The 17174-nt window shown below is 43.3% G+C and overlaps 1 protein-coding gene across 15 annotated transcripts in view; it reads right to left on the bottom strand.

The window, feature by feature from the left end:
* Window positions 1-314: 314 nt before the first annotated feature.
* mecom (MDS1 and EVI1 complex locus) overlaps window positions 315-17174 on the bottom strand; it is a 135193-nt gene continuing 118333 nt past the window's right edge. For 6 of the 15 annotated variants that reach the window (XM_040131392.1, XM_040131396.1, XM_040131395.1 and 3 more), the window contains 10 exons: window positions 13963-15358; window positions 13615-13705; window positions 12175-12201; window positions 8164-8330; window positions 7822-7899; window positions 5995-6164; window positions 4882-5026; window positions 2638-2883; window positions 2336-2522; window positions 315-2227 (listed from right to left, as the gene is read on the bottom strand). In XM_040131392.1, coding sequence (XP_039987326.1) covers window positions 2093-2227; window positions 2336-2522; window positions 2638-2883; window positions 4882-5026; window positions 5995-6164; window positions 7822-7899; window positions 8164-8330; window positions 12175-12201; window positions 13615-13705; window positions 13963-15358 — 2642 coding nt within the window. In that variant the 3' untranslated portion in view covers window positions 315-2092. The remainder of the gene's footprint in view (window positions 2228-2335; window positions 2523-2637; window positions 2884-4881; window positions 5027-5994; window positions 6165-7821; window positions 7900-8163; window positions 8331-12174; window positions 12202-13614; window positions 13706-13962; window positions 15359-17174) is intronic. The other 9 variants (XM_040131394.1, XM_040131397.1, XM_040131400.1 and 6 more) reach the window with 3 other exon arrangements.

Here is a 17174-nt window from a genome sequence, read left to right as displayed (position 1 = left end):
ACATTCAAGCCCTCTCCAGCCTTTTCTGTGCTTCCCTCTCTCAATATGAGCCAAAGCCAGGAGAAAAAAAAGAGGACCAGAGTTCAGGCTCTCTTTCGCTCTTGGAGGCCATGGGAGCGCCAGAAGAAAGCGCCAGGTGGTTTTCTGACTCATGTCACTTAGTATAAATCTCTGTTTGGGGCAAAATGATGAGCAGCCAGAAAGACTATATAGAGTGTGGAGGTGTGAGGAAAAAGGGAGACAAAGTGTGAGTAAAATGTTTAAGGAGAAACAACGAGAGAACGGAAGACATGTCAATCCACATTGTAGTCCTTTATTTCTTAGTTGTTCCTCCCACAGTATTGAATTGAAATGCATAACAGTTACATTGTAGAAAGCATTAAAACAAAGTACCTCAACTTGCTGATTACTTTTTAAAATCGATTATAAACAAAACAACGACAAAAACAAACAAAAAAATCTGGTCCCTCAAAACGGGAGAATAAATGAAAGTAATCTGTTATTTATCATAAGTTTGGCACAAGGGATTAACATGAACCGAACGTCACACAAGCTTGCAGACAACCGTAGAAAATGTCAGATACAGATCTTACCAGACCAATCATGCGCTTATGAAGAAATTATACCTGGATTTTTTTTTATTATTCATTCTTTATGTTTTTCATTTTTTACAATTGAATCATTAAATTGTCATAGAAAAAAAACCTAAGTAATATCTATTCACCAACCAGTTTCATTAGAAGAATAAGGAGTGAATTGTATGTTTAATACTATCCGGCACTCAAATGTAATCTACAAACCCCTTTGAACTCTGGGATAGCCCGGTGAGGAATCTCCCCATCACCTGGGCTAAGAGCAGTGCTATTCAGTAAACAAACTACAGTTTGCCAAGAAATAAATACAATTCTCAACATACAACAGCAAATAACAACAACACCACCAACAAAAAAACAAACAAACAAAAAAACAAAAACAAAAAAACAAAATCATGATTGTCTAAAAATGAAAGACACACGAGCATGGAGTAGCTAACGTCTAGCATTCAGGCTATTTAGTGGTATTGTTGGCTGACTAGGATGGATTCAAGGGTTTTGAAAAAAGACATATGCCCTTTACAGAACAACAATTAACTTCAGCACTGGCTACTTATCTCAGTAAAAAAAAAAGTGTTTTCTTCTCTTCCACTAAAAAGACAATCTATTTATATCCTTTCACAGATAGCGCAGGCGGGACGGATGGAGTGCAGTGGAGAACAGTTGGTAGACACTTGTGTACAGTGCTGTGATTGTGCAGACACACGCAGCTATGAAAATGCAGATGGGAAACTGGCCTGATTTCAGTTTAACCATTATTTTTTTAATTCTTCTTCAATGACTTCAGTGATATTAAAGCGCTGTTAGCGCTGTCCTTACATGGAGCAGTTTTCATCTGAACTGAGGTTTCTAACCCCACCCTTCATTTTTATCATCAAGTACATGTATTTATGCGAAACACCTGTGGATCTTTGGGGGTTACAGGGAATTATTGTAATACATTTTAAAGATAATTTTTTATTAGATGAGAGGGTTCTTATGCGTTATGCACAGTGAAGCATACTAGGCTGAAACCGGCTGTCTTACAGACACAACCAAACTCATCCTCTCAGCATGAAATGTTCTCCTTGTATGTGCTGGGCAATAAATGCAGTCTAGCAATGATACATCAGCACATCCATCTTCCATGTCCACCAGCTGCCTTTGCTGTGCAAAACATAGAAATTCAGCAGAATAAATACAGCTATTATTATTTTAGCATTATTATTTTCACCACATCCTGGTTGGTGTTAATATAAGAAAATCAACTTTAAGGTCTCAGAGGGACATTTTGCTCTCTATCTGTTGGAGGTTTTCTTGGGCTGGGGCTGGGCTGGGTTCTGCATGGACAGTAAACCCTGCTTTGTGTGTGTAAGGCGCTCCGCTCAGCAGTCAGATGGGCTGTGGTTCTGCTCAGCAGTCACTTTGTGGACGATCAGGGGCCCCCGCAGATAGCCCCCTGTAATAGGCTCCCAGTGCCGTAGGTCAGGGTTGGGGGTTGAGAGGTGAAAGGGGTGTCATCATACATGGCTGAGGGACTGGATGGCGCTGGACTCAGCAGCAGCCCGTGCCAGACTGTGCCACATGGATGCTGGGCTGTGGGTGGCTGGGTGGAGAGAGTCCTTTTCAGCCAGAGACAGCATCATGGCATACGCCTGAGAGAGGGGGTGAGATAGATTACATTTAACTACAATGCTGAAATTCAACTATCTATGTATATTGTGTAGCCAAACATGCATATGAGCTGCCAATGTTTCTGTTACCTGAGACTTAGATTTCCTAAATAGTGGCTGTTTGACTGCCTCGGTCAGAGAGGGGGAGCCAAATGATCCATCATCCTCATCTCCATCTCCATCACTCAGTTCACTTTCCTCCAGCTTGCGCATATCTGAAAAGTGACGAATATGATCCAAGGCTGAGTAGCCGCTCTGCTCCTCCTCATCCTTATACCTGGAGGTCAAGCGGAGAATGAAAATAAGACATTTTCAAGATACTTTTGACAGCCCATCATCATATAGACAATATAAAATTATGTTTGAGTAGTGTGCCTCTGCATCAAATTTACCCCCTAGGAGAGGTTTTGCAGTTGAGGTTCAAGTCGTTTGGCCCAGTGAAGTCAATTTCATCTTGCATGATCTCATCACTGAGGTTCCTTGGAAGCACCTCGTGTTCTGGTTTCCCAGGGATGTTGCTAGGCTCTTCCCCTTCTTCTTCATCAGCACCAAGCTCCTCAGCTTCCTCGTCTTCCAGGTCACGTGTCCCATGGCTGGCCAACAGCGGCTTCTCTTCTTCGAATGGACCGCCATTTAACCTGCAGACCAGGAACATCGATGAGATCAATACAGCTTGATAAAGTAGAAGCCATTTTAAGAAATAATAAATGCCAGTGACATTTATCTTATTAACTGTACATTTTATAAATACACTCTATTTATGTTTAAGAAAAGAGAGAGTGATGAAAAGACTGAGGACTGAAACCTGTTGCTTAGTAACATCAGGAATTAGACACTGGAGTGAAAACTATACATTGGTTTAGTACATATGCTGGGTGCTGGCTTTTGTCTTTAGTCTTTTGTTTCCTACAAGTTCTTGTACAAATTTTTTCTCTGTATATACAAAAACAATGGAGTGCATGGAAGAAAGAGCAGAGAGAGGTGGATCTGAAGCACGACATGGCAGCTGGGATAGAGCAGAGCCGGAATCCTGTTTGTCATCGAGGCTCTGGGGCCCCTTTGGGCACAGCAGCACTGGGTTGATCGTTGCAGTACTTAACTGGAGTGCTCTGCCTCTCTCCTTGTTTATTTTCTCTGCTATCTCGTATTCATCTAATAGGCAAAATATTTAGTTGACAGCCCCATTTGGTGAGAGAGTTATGAGAGCATTGCCAACCGGCCCATTCCTCTATCCCTGCGGAGGGAGAGAGGGCCAGCTATCCAAACTGCCTGAGTCTTAATCTGTCCCTCTGTCTCAGCGCCACAGGAAACCACCATTTGGTAAATCATCTGGAACCACATTAAGACTGATTCACTAATTACACTCTGGGACGTCTTTCGTCAGCTCCCAAAAATGCCATTTCTCACACAAAGGATACAGAGATGAGGACTGAGAAGTAGACAGATAGGAAACAAAACGCACCAAGCACATCACCACATAATTACAGGATGATTATAAACAGGACACCTGCGCTGCATTTGAAAGGGGTGCATTTGACTGTGCAGAGAAGGGAATTATTACAGATTATGTTTTAGCACATACAGGATCTAAATAATCTTTTCTCCTTCATCAGCAGCTGATAATATTATGCTTTCAATAGAGCTCCCGCTGGGATGGAGAGTTTGAGGCTTACATGGTGGTAATTTTGATGGTGTTGAGCTCACAGGGCTGTGAGGAGGGACTAGCTCCACAAGAGAGAGCGAGAGCTCTGTGATTAAGAAAACAGATTCGCTAATTAGGCTTTCAAACGTGGTAATTTGCTGAGGATAAAGTATCTATCAGAAGTAGTCAGGAGAGAAGCACTTTGAAAGGAAACACGGGCCGACCCTTTGACCCCACCCCCTCTACCCTCTTCCTGTAGGCAGACATGTTGGTTCCAGATGTGCTGGACTCCCCCTCCTGCCCCTCCCCCGCCCCTCTGATGCTCTACCGCCCAGTCCTGCTCTCACAGGCCTTCTGCACAATCATACACAAGTCTTTGAGATCTCTATCTGGCCCTACAATCTGCTGTGTGATCACACCAATGTGAGGCACGTGAAAACAAACTCAGAGACCTGAGCAGACCTCTCAACTGCTATCCGACCTGATCACAGCTCCAAGAATTTATTTGCATAATGCTCCGGCAAAGTTGCATGCACACAGATATCTGTTTGTACGTGTGGCCAAAAGGCAACTGCTATAAAGAACTCCTGTACGTTTCCAAAACCTGTGATAATCTTAAATGTCATCACAGATGATTGCTCTCTACTACTCTACCCCTGAACATGATGTGATATTTAACGAAGGCTGGCTGGCTGGGTGGTATGGAAATGCAAGTGGGCTGATAGCAGCTGATCCATTACTCATTCTTGTTCAAGCCTTTGGAGTCCAACAATGGTTAAAAAAGCCACAATTACTGCAAGAGTTCAGGATGCAGTAATGTCGGTTAGACAAACAGGTACTGTATAGTTTCAGATAAATTAAAGTTTTCTACTGGCTGTGGAAGTGCAGGGGGTAGTAATATTGTAGAAGCAATGAAGTGCACACTAATATTTGTCTGAAATCAACTTCTGGTTTAGCTCCGTAGATGTAGATTTGATCATCAAACTGTGCTTACCCTTCCTCAGAGGGGTCCGGGGATGTCTGGTTCTGGCCAGTGTTGCTGATGAAATTTCTTATTTCATTGAAATACGAGTCTTCTTTGTCATCCAAAATGGCACTGCTACTGTCTAGTTCAGACTGAGGAGATGACATTGCAGTGCCTGCAGAAAGAAAAAAGTCCAGTTTCATCTCTAAAGGTGTGTTTTGTTGTTTCATTATGCTGCCCCAAAACATTTCTAAATTATTTTTTTTTTATTGTCGAAAATGAAATGAAATTATGCCATGAATCCACATTTGTCTGCTCCTGTTAGATTTCCGACAAGTATCTTTAAATAGAAACAACATTCTCCTTACGCTGTATTGCAGTGTATTGTCTGCATCTGCTGGTAACAACGTGTTAATGAGGCGAGTGAAATATTCAAATCCAATTTTTCCCCACTGATGTAATGGTGGAGCCATTAAGTCAGTGGGAAAAAACTGGACTGGTCATCATCTTATACAGGTTTCCACTGAATTTTCCATGAAATATCTGGGGATCTTGACTGCAATTTAAAATAAAGTTATGTAAGATATGACAATTTTGGGCCACACAAAATGCATTTCTAACGATGAACTTGCCAAAGTGTCTGTGAGGTAAAAAGCTTTTGCTCCTTAACATTTTCAATCTGTTGTCCTTATCACAAACTACCGTGTGTGCATTGACATCTACAGAGGCTCTATACTCAGAAGGCGCTGAAGGCTGGGGATAGGCTGCTGGCCAGGTGTCACTGCTCGTTCTGCTGATTCAGAGTCAGGGTGATGCATCCTATCAAACTCACTCACCCACTGAGCTGCTGATGAAAGCAGCTCATTCAAAAAATATTTTGTGCTGTTGCAGTGGTAGATGACAGATTTATATTATTTAATTTTTCGGCTTCTAAAATTGTTTCCAATCATGAGTAAATTATGATTTATATTAATCAGCAGAAGTATTCATAAATCTCATAAATCAGCAAGCCAGCTCTCATTTTCTCTGATAAAATTTGGGAAAAAAGCTTGAAACAACAGAGAGTCCTTCACTTAATGTATTATCTATTCATATTTCCACAATTTACAAACCTGAAAGGTATGTTAACTTTCTGCTTCTCACCTGACAGGTTGCCATTCTCGTGCTTCTTGAGGTGACGGTCCAGGTTGGTCTGCTGACCAAAGCAACGGTCGCACAAGTGGCACTTGAAGGGCTTCTCCTTGTTGTGGATGTTGCGAATGTGACGTTGCAGGTTGGAAGAGATGCTGAAGGAGCGGTCGCAGTATTTACACCTGCAGGAAAAATTGAGACATTTCATAAACAATTATTGAATGACAAAAACGGAAAAAATACACAAGCTGCTAGTCAAGTACAACTGTACAGCATAATAAATCAGGAACCAATGGTTTGTTCTGTGGGAAACATAATGAGATACATAATGTAGAACACACATACACACACACATACAGTCGGTCCCAGCAGTCCCGCAGTCCCAGACATGATGGAGGAGCTTGTTTAAGGTGAAACAGCTCTGCCTCTTATCTCCAGCCAGCGCAATAAAATTGCATTCTTCTCTCACAAAATAAGCACGCAACAGATTTGGTTCTAACCCTGCAAAATTAGAGCCTCTTGCCAAGTTTCTTCATGCAAAATTATACGAGAAGATTACATCTTTTCTTCTGGTGGAATTAGCTCGCTCGATTGGCTGTCCCTCAGGAACCCCCCAGTTATCTCCACAAAAAATTACAATAAACAGCGGTGATCTTTAATGGCATGCCAGCGTGTGGAGTGCAGGCTATCAGGCTGGGGCAGCAGAGGCCTGTGTCTGTCTTTGTCTCTCCCCTGTGGTCAGCAGGCCTCCTCAAGCTTAGGGCCGACATTCCTCTACCTTAGTAACTACAAAGCCGAGCAGGGCTAACCGGGGCTTACTCATTATCCAAATGTAGTAAATGTGCATGAATAATTTTTACATGTGTACCGAACTGCTGCTGCATTGTTACTTCTACCTCAGCAGCACCTGGAAACCTCTGCAGTGTTGACACTGTATAGAGGTTGAAGAGGTAGACTTTGTTAACGATTACCAAAGTTTCCCTACACAAAACAAAATTGCTTTGATTACTATTATTATTACTATGATTCTTGAAAAAAAATAAAAAAAGAACTTTATCTTTTGATAACCTTTTTAGCTGGCAAGAAAGCCTCACTTTGTGTGGCAAGTAACCAGCAGGCTTGCAGATGACTATGAGTCTGGCCTCATACGCACAAGAGAAACGACCACAGCTGCCGGGCCTGGACGTCTGCCCGCGCTCCTCATCTCCTCAATTTTTCTCTGAACTTCCTCCCTTCCCCTCTGCTCTGCTCTTTTACCAGCCCAGCTTCAACCCCCCCCCCATCCTGTCACCAAGGCGACGGACACCATTTTTCATCAGGCAAATTATTTAGCAGTAGGATAATTATTCCAGGCCTTTTCGGCAAAAGAAAACATACATAAACTCTGTTCTAACTGTGGACAAGAGTTCCCTGGGAAAACATCCATACGCTGTTAACAAATGAGCTGTGTCTCTCTGTCTTTCAGTGTGCTTGAGAATAGGTTGTGTGAAAGTGTGTTTGCTGCTTTCGCTCATATTGGTGGGGGGAGAAAAGGAGTTCTTCTTAATGCGCCATTGTGCAAATTTGATCGACTAAACAATAATGTGCCTGTCTAGTATTGTACTGTGTGTATTCCTGGGAGTGAGGAGGATAGCTGGGGGGGATTGCTGGCAGAAGGTGAGAGAGGAGGATGATACTCAGCCGACATGTTTCTGTTGGACAATCTTCTCCCTTGAGTTTGTATCCCAGTGACACAAACCCAAACTCAAAACACCCACACACGCCACTTCAACATAGCACACAGCTCCAAGAGAAAGTGTGTGTGAACGTGGCTCTGCAGACTTGTAGAATTAGTCTTACCTATATGGTTGCTCCCCTGTATGAGTCCTGAGGTGGCGGGTCAGGTTGGCAGAGCGCGGGAATATTTTCCCGCAATATCTATAAAAGAATAAAAAATCATTTTTAAGTATGGTTTAGCTACTTGAGTATTATTTAATATTCAAAAAACACAGGAACTTTGACTGTAACTCATCAAGTAGCACATGGCTACATAAAAAATAAAAATACCCACAAAAACACCCAACAGTCTTAGAAGAGACTAACATGAAAGCATTCCGCAAAAGGAAAAAAAAAAGAAATTCATGACCAAAATGAAAGTTAAAAATTAAAAATAATACATGCCAAACCAGCTGCTGTAGTTACCTGCATGTGTAGCGCTCCTTGCCCTTGCGCAGCAGCGTCTCTGGGAGTGCAGAGGGCGGGGCTCGAAAATCAAACATGGAGGGGACGGAGCGCAGCAGGTCACCAGACTCTGGCTTCAAGGAGCCAAATGTCTCCAGCTTCTCTGCCATGTTCTCGATGGCTGACATCTGAGGAGACAGAAGAGAGGAAGGACAGAGTGAGGGGTTAGTGTTGTGCTTAAAAACTTATCGAATGCTCATTTAACATCGCAAAGTCCAACATGCAAAGCAAAGAAACTGATGTTTACATGGAGTTTTATAAGTTCTGAAAGATGCATCACTTTTCATCATCATGTCACTTGTGTTAACAAAAAAAAAAAAAAAATCTGGACCAAATTGATTTACATCAGAAATAAAAGATATTATCTTTAGCTGTGCCTTTTCACTTGTTCAAAATAACTGAATGGTTATTTTCACAGCTTCGATACTGTAGATAGCAATGCAATTATGCTGAAGGATATCGTTGTATACTTGTTTCTGATTGCAGGATGCGGTCAAATGCGAAAAGCAAAATGAATAATTTAGATTTAATACATTAACCATACATTTTTACATTTGTGGTGGATGTCTTTACATTAAGCAGAAATAGATTTGAATCCAATTTACTGTTAAAGGCTTCTTACTGAAAATATAATTGATACTTTCTATACAGATTTGTCCATATCTTGTTTACAGCCTTGTTTACAGGCATTATACCAGGTGAAATGAAGCGAAACAGGTATTGTATGAATTCTTATTATGATGTTCATTAATGATTCATGCATCACAAGGTCAAATCCCTGGTATATGTGTATGACAAGTACATGTGATACTGATTCATAACTTTGTTATTAAACAAAAAACAGTATTCTCCCATTCATGGTCAGTGGAAAGCTGGTGTGAAACATTTTATGTGTATTTCATTCAACTCTTGTTCTTTTACAAATACATACATGCATGCACAGTAGATACATAAACACACACAAAAACACAAACACACACACGCACACATATAGGATTAAGGACTGCAGCCAATCTACTAATGAAGCTGAACGTTTGCTTTCATCAGATACTCTCCGAGGACATATGTGTACTTGTCAGTTGGTCTGTGTGTGCGTATGTATATGAATTAGAAGCTAGGTGCTGCATGGTGGCCATAGTTGATTAATTACCAATGATGTGTGTGAAAGAGCAAATATATGTATGTGTGTAAGAAAAGAATGGATTTGTAATGCATTTGTACATGTGAGTGTGTGTGTGTGTGTGTGTCGAATGTTTGTGCTTATACGCCTGAGTATTGTATGTAAGCGTGATAGTACGCGCTTAGTGTGCATCTGTGTGTTGTCAGATACATGTCCGTGTGTGTTTGTGTGTGTGTTTGTGTGTGTGTGTGTGTGTGTGTGGCAGAGGAGTGATTCATGTCCACTGCTGGGCTGTAAACCATTCTGTGCACAATGTGGCCAGACAGCACATTCGTCAATATGAAAGATGTTGACATTACTGATCAAGGGCCAGACACGGGTAATAATGATATCGCTCTGCTGAGAGGGGTGGGATGGGGGAGGAGCGGGGGCTGGAGAGGGAGTGAAGGGAGAACTAGAGGGAGGAGGAAAGGGAGGGGCGGGGGTGAGGGGGTCCCAGTAGGCCGCAGGGCCTGTCAGCCCATCTCACACACACACAGGAGTTTTTTTTTTCCCGTCGTTTTTTAAAGGGGCCACACAAATTTGCATTATTTGCGTGTATTGAATTTTCAGCCTGTTTCTTATTCTTATTTTGATAAAGCAACAAATCAATGGTGATTCGGGTCCTCCACGAGAGCACTGCTCCGACGCTGACATTCCATCTCCTGCTTTCACCCCCTGTCACTCTCAGGCTTCATGCCAAGATGGAGCAGACCGAGGGGAAAGAAGGAGAGGAAGAGAATCAGAGAAGGAGCATGATGAAGGACTAGACGATAGGGGAGAAGATTGGGAGGAAAGAAATAAAGAAATAAAGAAAGAAAGAAAGAAAGAAAGTCCGGAGAGAGAAGAGCTGATAGACGGTGGTTGAGCCTAGTGTTGGGAGCAGCTGATTAGGAGTGACGGCCGAGTGTAAAGTTCCTGCCGCAGCCGTCGACGTTCCCACTGAGGGAGGATGTGGAGTGTCAGGTCCGTTTGATTATGAATATGCCAATGCTGCATGCCATGAATCAAAGGCAAGGGAGAGGGAGAGAACAGAGCGAGAGAAAGGAGGGGAATGGATTGAAAGACAGATTGAAAGGGGTTGCGGGGAAGAGGGAGGTGAAATGCTTTCATATTTCTTTTGAATGTGCACTGTGTATTTCATTGGGGTCTTTTCAGGCACTGGAGTGGATACTCAGTTTGTCTGCCTTGCTCAATGAGAACGCATAACTCATGGGAACATTAGGGACCCTAAAGCTGTCGGCCATGTCAAGCCTGTCCGATAAGACACTTTCTAAGGCTGAAACTACTCCATCCCGGCTCCATCTACCAGGGAATTCTGATCCCACCTTAAGCCACTCATGCTTCTGCACTCTATTAAGAGTTTAATCTCACACCTCTGGTAAACCCTTGCATCTGTATCGTTTAAATTAAAGGCATAGTTATAAAAAATATATTTTTTCTGGCTGCATGTAGCGAGATACAATGTCATTGTACTATATACTATGCACTTAACGTTGGTATGGTGCTTTGGCAAATTCAAGAGTTAATATCTTTTTCTTAAAAAGTATCCTGCATAAGTGAACAATTGAGCTTTGTACATGATATAAAATAGATACTGATATATTATTATTTTTCTGTGTTTGGAACTATTTTTTAACTCACTGTTGCATTGTCCACAATTGTTTAAGAAGACAAAATAACCAGTGTAATCTTTTATTATGTAGCGTCACATTTTGCTGTTAAAATGCTCCAAAAACAAATAAAAAGAGTTTTGTCAGTTTCTCTATACCAGTCAAATGCTTTGTTTGTAGGTGAGCAGTAGATGATTCACATATCCAATTCAATGGATTAGATATATTAATTACTGAAACTGGTAACCATCACTCCGCCACAGATTACACTTCAAAAACTTTCAGCCATTGAGCTGTTTTAATGGATGGTGAGTCAGGTTCATTAGGCCACTGTCTGACAATGCCATGTGTGCGAAATGTTCCACTTAAAACACAGGAGGATAAAAGGCTCCACATTTTGCTCTAAAGTGATTTTTCAAAGGGTTTATAACTCCCCCATCTCCTTTGTATAGAAGACCCCCCAAAACCAACTCACACACACCCATATGCACATCCAAACACACCCCCCCCCAGGCAGTGTGTGAGCGTCTGTGAACTTGCTTGTTGCTGTAGCGTCGCTCTGGGACTAGCAGTTGATTGGCTATCTCCAGATGTCAGTGATGCTGTGAGGGCCTTAATTAGTGAGATGCATTCTCAATTGTTGATCTTAATCGGGAACCAGATGTTTGGAGGGAGGAACTAACCCCCCAACCCCCCGCCAATGTCCCAAAGAGACTGTTACCCTTGCGCTGATGTAAAGCAGCCCCCCTAAACACCACCCTCCACCCCACCTTCCACTCATCTCCTCCAGCCCATTTGCAAGAGCCCTACTTCATTCTCCAAATAAGCAAACATATATTCAGAGCTGGCGGACAGACAGGGTGTAGCTTGGATGGAAATCCCCGCTTGAACCCTTTCATGTGAATCAGCAAGGGGATATTTTATAGATGAAGAGATGTAAACAGATCAAAAAGCAAGGCTCAAATACTCAAGATAAATTACTACAATATAGTATAATATGATGTTCGATATAAATGTTCATATTCAATTTCTTACAAATAACACGTAAAGGGACAGAAACCCAGTAGGTACATGATGGTGATTGGTTAAAGCTATGCGAATGCCTGGTGATTTATGCAGCCCGTGCATTAATTAGGGGATGGGGTCTGTTTGGTAGAGGTACAGACACATGGCAGTACTGTAGGTTAAAGAGGAACTTACCCAAGTTCTCTGATCTGGCAAACGAAACTGAGGGGCGGAACAGAAGGAGAAGAGAAAGCAGTCAGAACCAGGAAGTGACGCATGAATCAACAGCTTTTGATCAGACACACTTGGGTATAGAAGGGATGATGGGTCTCGCTGTCATTAACTTTGAATGAGCAACGAGCTGCCTATCTGCAGAGTTATGGCGCTGGAATTATGGGAGGCTGTAATAGTTCCCAACACTTCCTGGTGTTCAATAAGCTCATTATAGAAGGTTACAAATACAATTTTAGTATGTAATCTAAGCCAGTATTGCTTAGCAGTAAAATTTCCTGCCAGAAAATAAAAAGCCAAATCACTAAAGGTTGAAAAAAGTTCTAGTCCCCTCAGCTTTGCAACCTCTTTTTTTGGATTTATGGCTCTATAGTGAGTCAGGTGACTGAAAACAAACCCCCTCAAAAGTACACAGAAGGGCCCCTAGCTTTGTCTGGCTTAGACCTACCCAAGTCTGGTGTTTCTGGGAATGATTTGTGTGTCCAGGCATCATAAAGTCATAAAGATGGCCTAAGCACTCTGTTAGTGTTTCTACTGATAGGACACCTCATTAAGGCGTGTTGGACGGCCATGTGGCTGCTGCAGCCTAGGCCCATGCAGCAGCCTGGACAGGGGACATAAATCAGACGAATGAAACAGCCTGTAAAAACCAGACCTGAAACGACCAGAAAAGAAGAAAAAAAATCATATGCCTGAGAAAGTGGTGTTTTCACTTTCCGATGGACCGTTCTCACCCACGAGAGAAGACTGAACAAATGCACGTCAATGGAACACGTATTAGACACACATACGTCCGCGTGCACGCCGCAAATATAAATGGAGTCTCACAATGGAAATACTGGCACAGAGAACCCGGGGGCAGAAATCCTTGCTTAAAGAGCATATCGTTTTTTATATTGCAATCAAAGACACGTTATGTGAAGACGTGTCATGGGGTGCCCTTTCTTTCTGCCACATCTGTTTCAGATAGCCAACTACAGGCTTAACAGGCAGTAGCTTGGATAAGGCTGGAGCCACATACTAATCCTCATTAATCCGGTCTAGTCAGCCTGGGACAACCATTCTGAATAAGAGCTCCTCATAGAAAGAATCATAATATATTTTGACTGGTTTGACACCATGCTGCTGTTACATCTGTGGCTTCTATAAGAAGCTAACTGAACTTGTAACAGTGATGTCATCAAGGTAAGATGACACGAATCATAAAATCACAGCCATTGTGAACTGAAATGGGCAGGACTGACCAAGAAGTACCCATTAAAAAATGGGGCTGTTGTATACGGACAATATAGGCATCTAAGATAAACACTAGATAGGTAAAACTGTACAGTTGCCACTTTATCATATGCCCTGTAAGTGCCCAAAGTTGTCCCAATGTGTGTGGATGACACAATCAAAACCTACCTGTGGATGGAAGAGAAAGCCTGGAGCTGGCCGCATGTACTTGTCTTTCAGAGTCTCAAACGGATCGCTCATTCTCCTCTTCTCAACCCTGCTAATAGTAGATTTCTATCAGCTCTTAACGCATACACAGCAGCAAATATTGGTACACTTATATTCAGTATTACAGAAAATTACAATTAGCGATTGTATCATAGTAAATGACACCAGAATAGTTTTTGAAGTATGAACATTTTCACGCTCTTGCATAATACAATGTGTAACAGCATTTTGTTGTAGTGTTCACACATTATGTAAAATTGCATTAGTGACTTGAATTAAGGCTAAGTAAGCTACTGGGAATAACAATACCTGTAGATGGGGTCCATGAAAAATGGGGTGGGCCTGGCATGCTGTAAGGAGGTATCTGCTTTTGGAATCTCCACTACTCCCTTCTCCTCTTCATAACCCCGGTTCTTCTTTGTCTCTTCCTCTCTTGGATTGCGTCCACGGTCCCTGGTCCCCAGACTCAGGTCTAGTGGCTGATCCTGACCGACAGAGTGGGAGGCCCCTGGTTTGGAGGGAGCGAATGGGGCTGACTTTTCCTCCTTTCGCTTGGTGGTGAGGTCAAATGGTGACTCAGATGAAGATTTGCCCTGGGCCTTCTTACAGTCATCTGCTGGAGACTGTGGTTCGCCCTTTAGGCCTGGAGGTCTAAGGTTCCTGTCTGGGAACGGGTAAACTGGAGGAGAGAAAGCTGGGAAGAAAGGCAGTGGGAACATGGAGGGATAGGGCAGAGACCCAACCTTCTTGTCCTGCAGGCCAGCCAGCCCTGTGGAGCCAAAGTACTTCTCAGCAATGGAGGCAATGGCCTTAATAGAGTCATTCACAGCCCCTGTTACAGCTGTGTGCTCATCCAGTGAGGCTGGGATGAGGGATGGGCCTGGAAAGTCTTTAGCAGCACTGCTGCCTGTCAGGCTGGGGCTCTGGGGGCCTCCCTCACTGGCCTTCCTCTTGGGGCCTTTGCCATTTTCTCGAGCAGCCCCCCTCTCCCTCTCACTGTCCATGTCACTCTCCAGCTCGGAGCCCGATGTGCTCTCCAGATCACTTCCGCTGGGCGTGCTGACATCGTCCAGGTCGCTGCTCTCAGACTGGTCACTCTGCTTGTTTCGCTTCTTTGCGGAGGATGAGGAGCTCTGAGTATGGAGCTCTGAGCCTTGCATTTGACTGCCAGGTGAACCGCCATCTTTACGGAGAGCCTTGAGGAGCTCTCTGGACTCCTGAGTGCTAGGGCTTGGGGGCAGCAGTGGACTCTTACTTAGCTCTGCACCAGGCCCGGCAACAGGTGCATGGGTTGGTTGTCTGACAGGAGAGGTGGTGGCAGGAATGAGTGGTGGCCGGTGGTAGAGTCCAGAGGGGAAGAGGCCAGGGAAGCTGAAAGGAAATGCTGGGGCAGCAGGGAAGGTAAGCCCGCCATGGTGGCGACTGGCCCCAAAGTAATCAGCCAGTCCAGCACTGCTGTGGCCCATCGCCAGAGCTGATTTGTCCAAGCCAGGGGCGCCAGGGAGTGGCATACCCTGGGCAAACAATCCCCCTGCTGTGAAATGGTTCTTTCCTTCACAGAAGCGCCGGTGCTTGTTGAGGGAGGATGTGGTGCTGAACATCTGCCCACAGTCCTTGCATTTGATCTGTGTGCGGCAGTCAGCGTGCATGCGTTTGTGGCGGCACAGGTTAGAGAACTGAGTGTACGACTTGTGGCATACCTCGCCTGTGGGGACATGGAGACAGATATAGAATGTATCAGTATGGAACACACACACACACACACACAAACACACAAACACACACACACACACACACACACACACACACACACACACACACACACACACACACACACACACACACACACACACACACACACACAAAATAACATCACATGATATGACATCTCTTGTTAACATGCTTCAGACTGGCTGAAGCTAAGGCAGAGGAAATACAGTTTGAATGATATACTTGGGTTCCCATCAATACTCTGACAATAGATTTCCAGCAAAATAAGGAGGAGAGGTGTGTCCAGATCCTGGCATTGTACATGGATCTGTGTGGTTGATGGTGTGAGTCAGTTACTGCCACTCATCACCTGAACATCAAACTGAATTCCCAGGCATCTCCAGGCCCATTGTCCTCCCAGGGACGCTTCCAGGGAGTCCATAAACAATCACAGGCAGACACACACATACACATGCAGGCACATTCACAAAATATTCACATAACACAGTGAAACTGAATCATACACACAGACACACAGGCATGAAGACATACAGATACACACACACACACACACACACACACACACACACACACACACAAACACATTCTTAGCCGCATGCAGTACAATGGCTCTATTTTAAGTTTGTGAAGGAAGCAGAGTTGAATGAATCCTATCCTGCAGTCCGGTTCCCAGGGACAGGTCTCACGTCCTCTACTGCCCCTCTTCCCTCTTCCCCCCCTGGGCCTCTCCCTTCAACCCCTCAGCCCCTCACCTTATCCCCATAGCTGGGTCCCTGTCGTCCTGCGCTAAGTGACCTTCCCACAGTCAACCCCTGTATGCCTGTCTATCACTCTGTCTGACCCTGAGAGACGTACAGTGACGACACCCAGTCACAAAACAAAACCTCACCGTTGGACATTATCTATCGCCATTATTAATCTGTCAACATTATCTACTACTAAAGGATGATTCTTTAAAATTTACGAAGGGGGGTGGTAGCCAAGTACTTATTGTTTTCCCATGCTCTTTTCTCTCCCTGCTCTAATAAAAGTCAAGAATGCAGTTAATGAAAAAGGGAAGATGTGCCTATTTGTTGCCCCCTCCCACACTATAGGATATTTTGCAGATCAGCTGCATTTTGGATGTTTAAAAAAGACATTAACCGATAATTTCAGAAAGCAGTTAGAAGCAGCTCTGGTGATTGATTTTTCGCTAACATTGTTATTAGATCTTCAAAACCAGGATAAGGAAGTGGTTAGGCTTGCACTGTGATTACACTTCTGCATACTTTGGATGCTTTCCAAGCTCAAGGTGCACAAGAGGCAATTTAAGGAGATGGAGAGGAAGAGCGGGAAAAAGTTTTGCTGAAACAGATTTAAATAAACACCCCAGAGGGAAGCCAAATGGAAATGTTCAAGCCAAGAGTGAATGTAATCTTATAAAAAAGTCAATTTTAATGAATAGACCAAGAAAACTAAATTGAAACGAAGTGTATTTGTGGCTTGGCTTTGGTGGATACAATCTCTGCAGAACAGTAGTTGAAAACATTTTGAAAACATCTGGAAAAAAAATGAGAGCCTGATTCCTTTGATTTTGCACGTTATTTTTCTTCTCTGGAAGCTGCGCATGTGTCTAGCAATACAGATGAAGAAATTTGGACAAGAATACTTTTCAGCTGATTAAAGTGAATCTAACTGAACTTAGGTTGTAGATATTTAGACTGAAAAATAGTATCATTGACACAAAGAATTAACAATTTCTAATAGAATATATGCAGTTGCTACAACTGTTCACTCAATGTGGGTATGGC

This window comes from Xiphias gladius, chromosome 7 (genome assembly GCF_016859285.1).
Source record: "Xiphias gladius isolate SHS-SW01 ecotype Sanya breed wild chromosome 7, ASM1685928v1, whole genome shotgun sequence".
Taxonomy (NCBI): domain Eukaryota; kingdom Metazoa; phylum Chordata; class Actinopteri; order Istiophoriformes; family Xiphiidae; genus Xiphias; species Xiphias gladius.
Note: the sequence above shows the minus strand (reverse complement) of the source record. Positions and strands in the feature narration are given on the sequence as shown.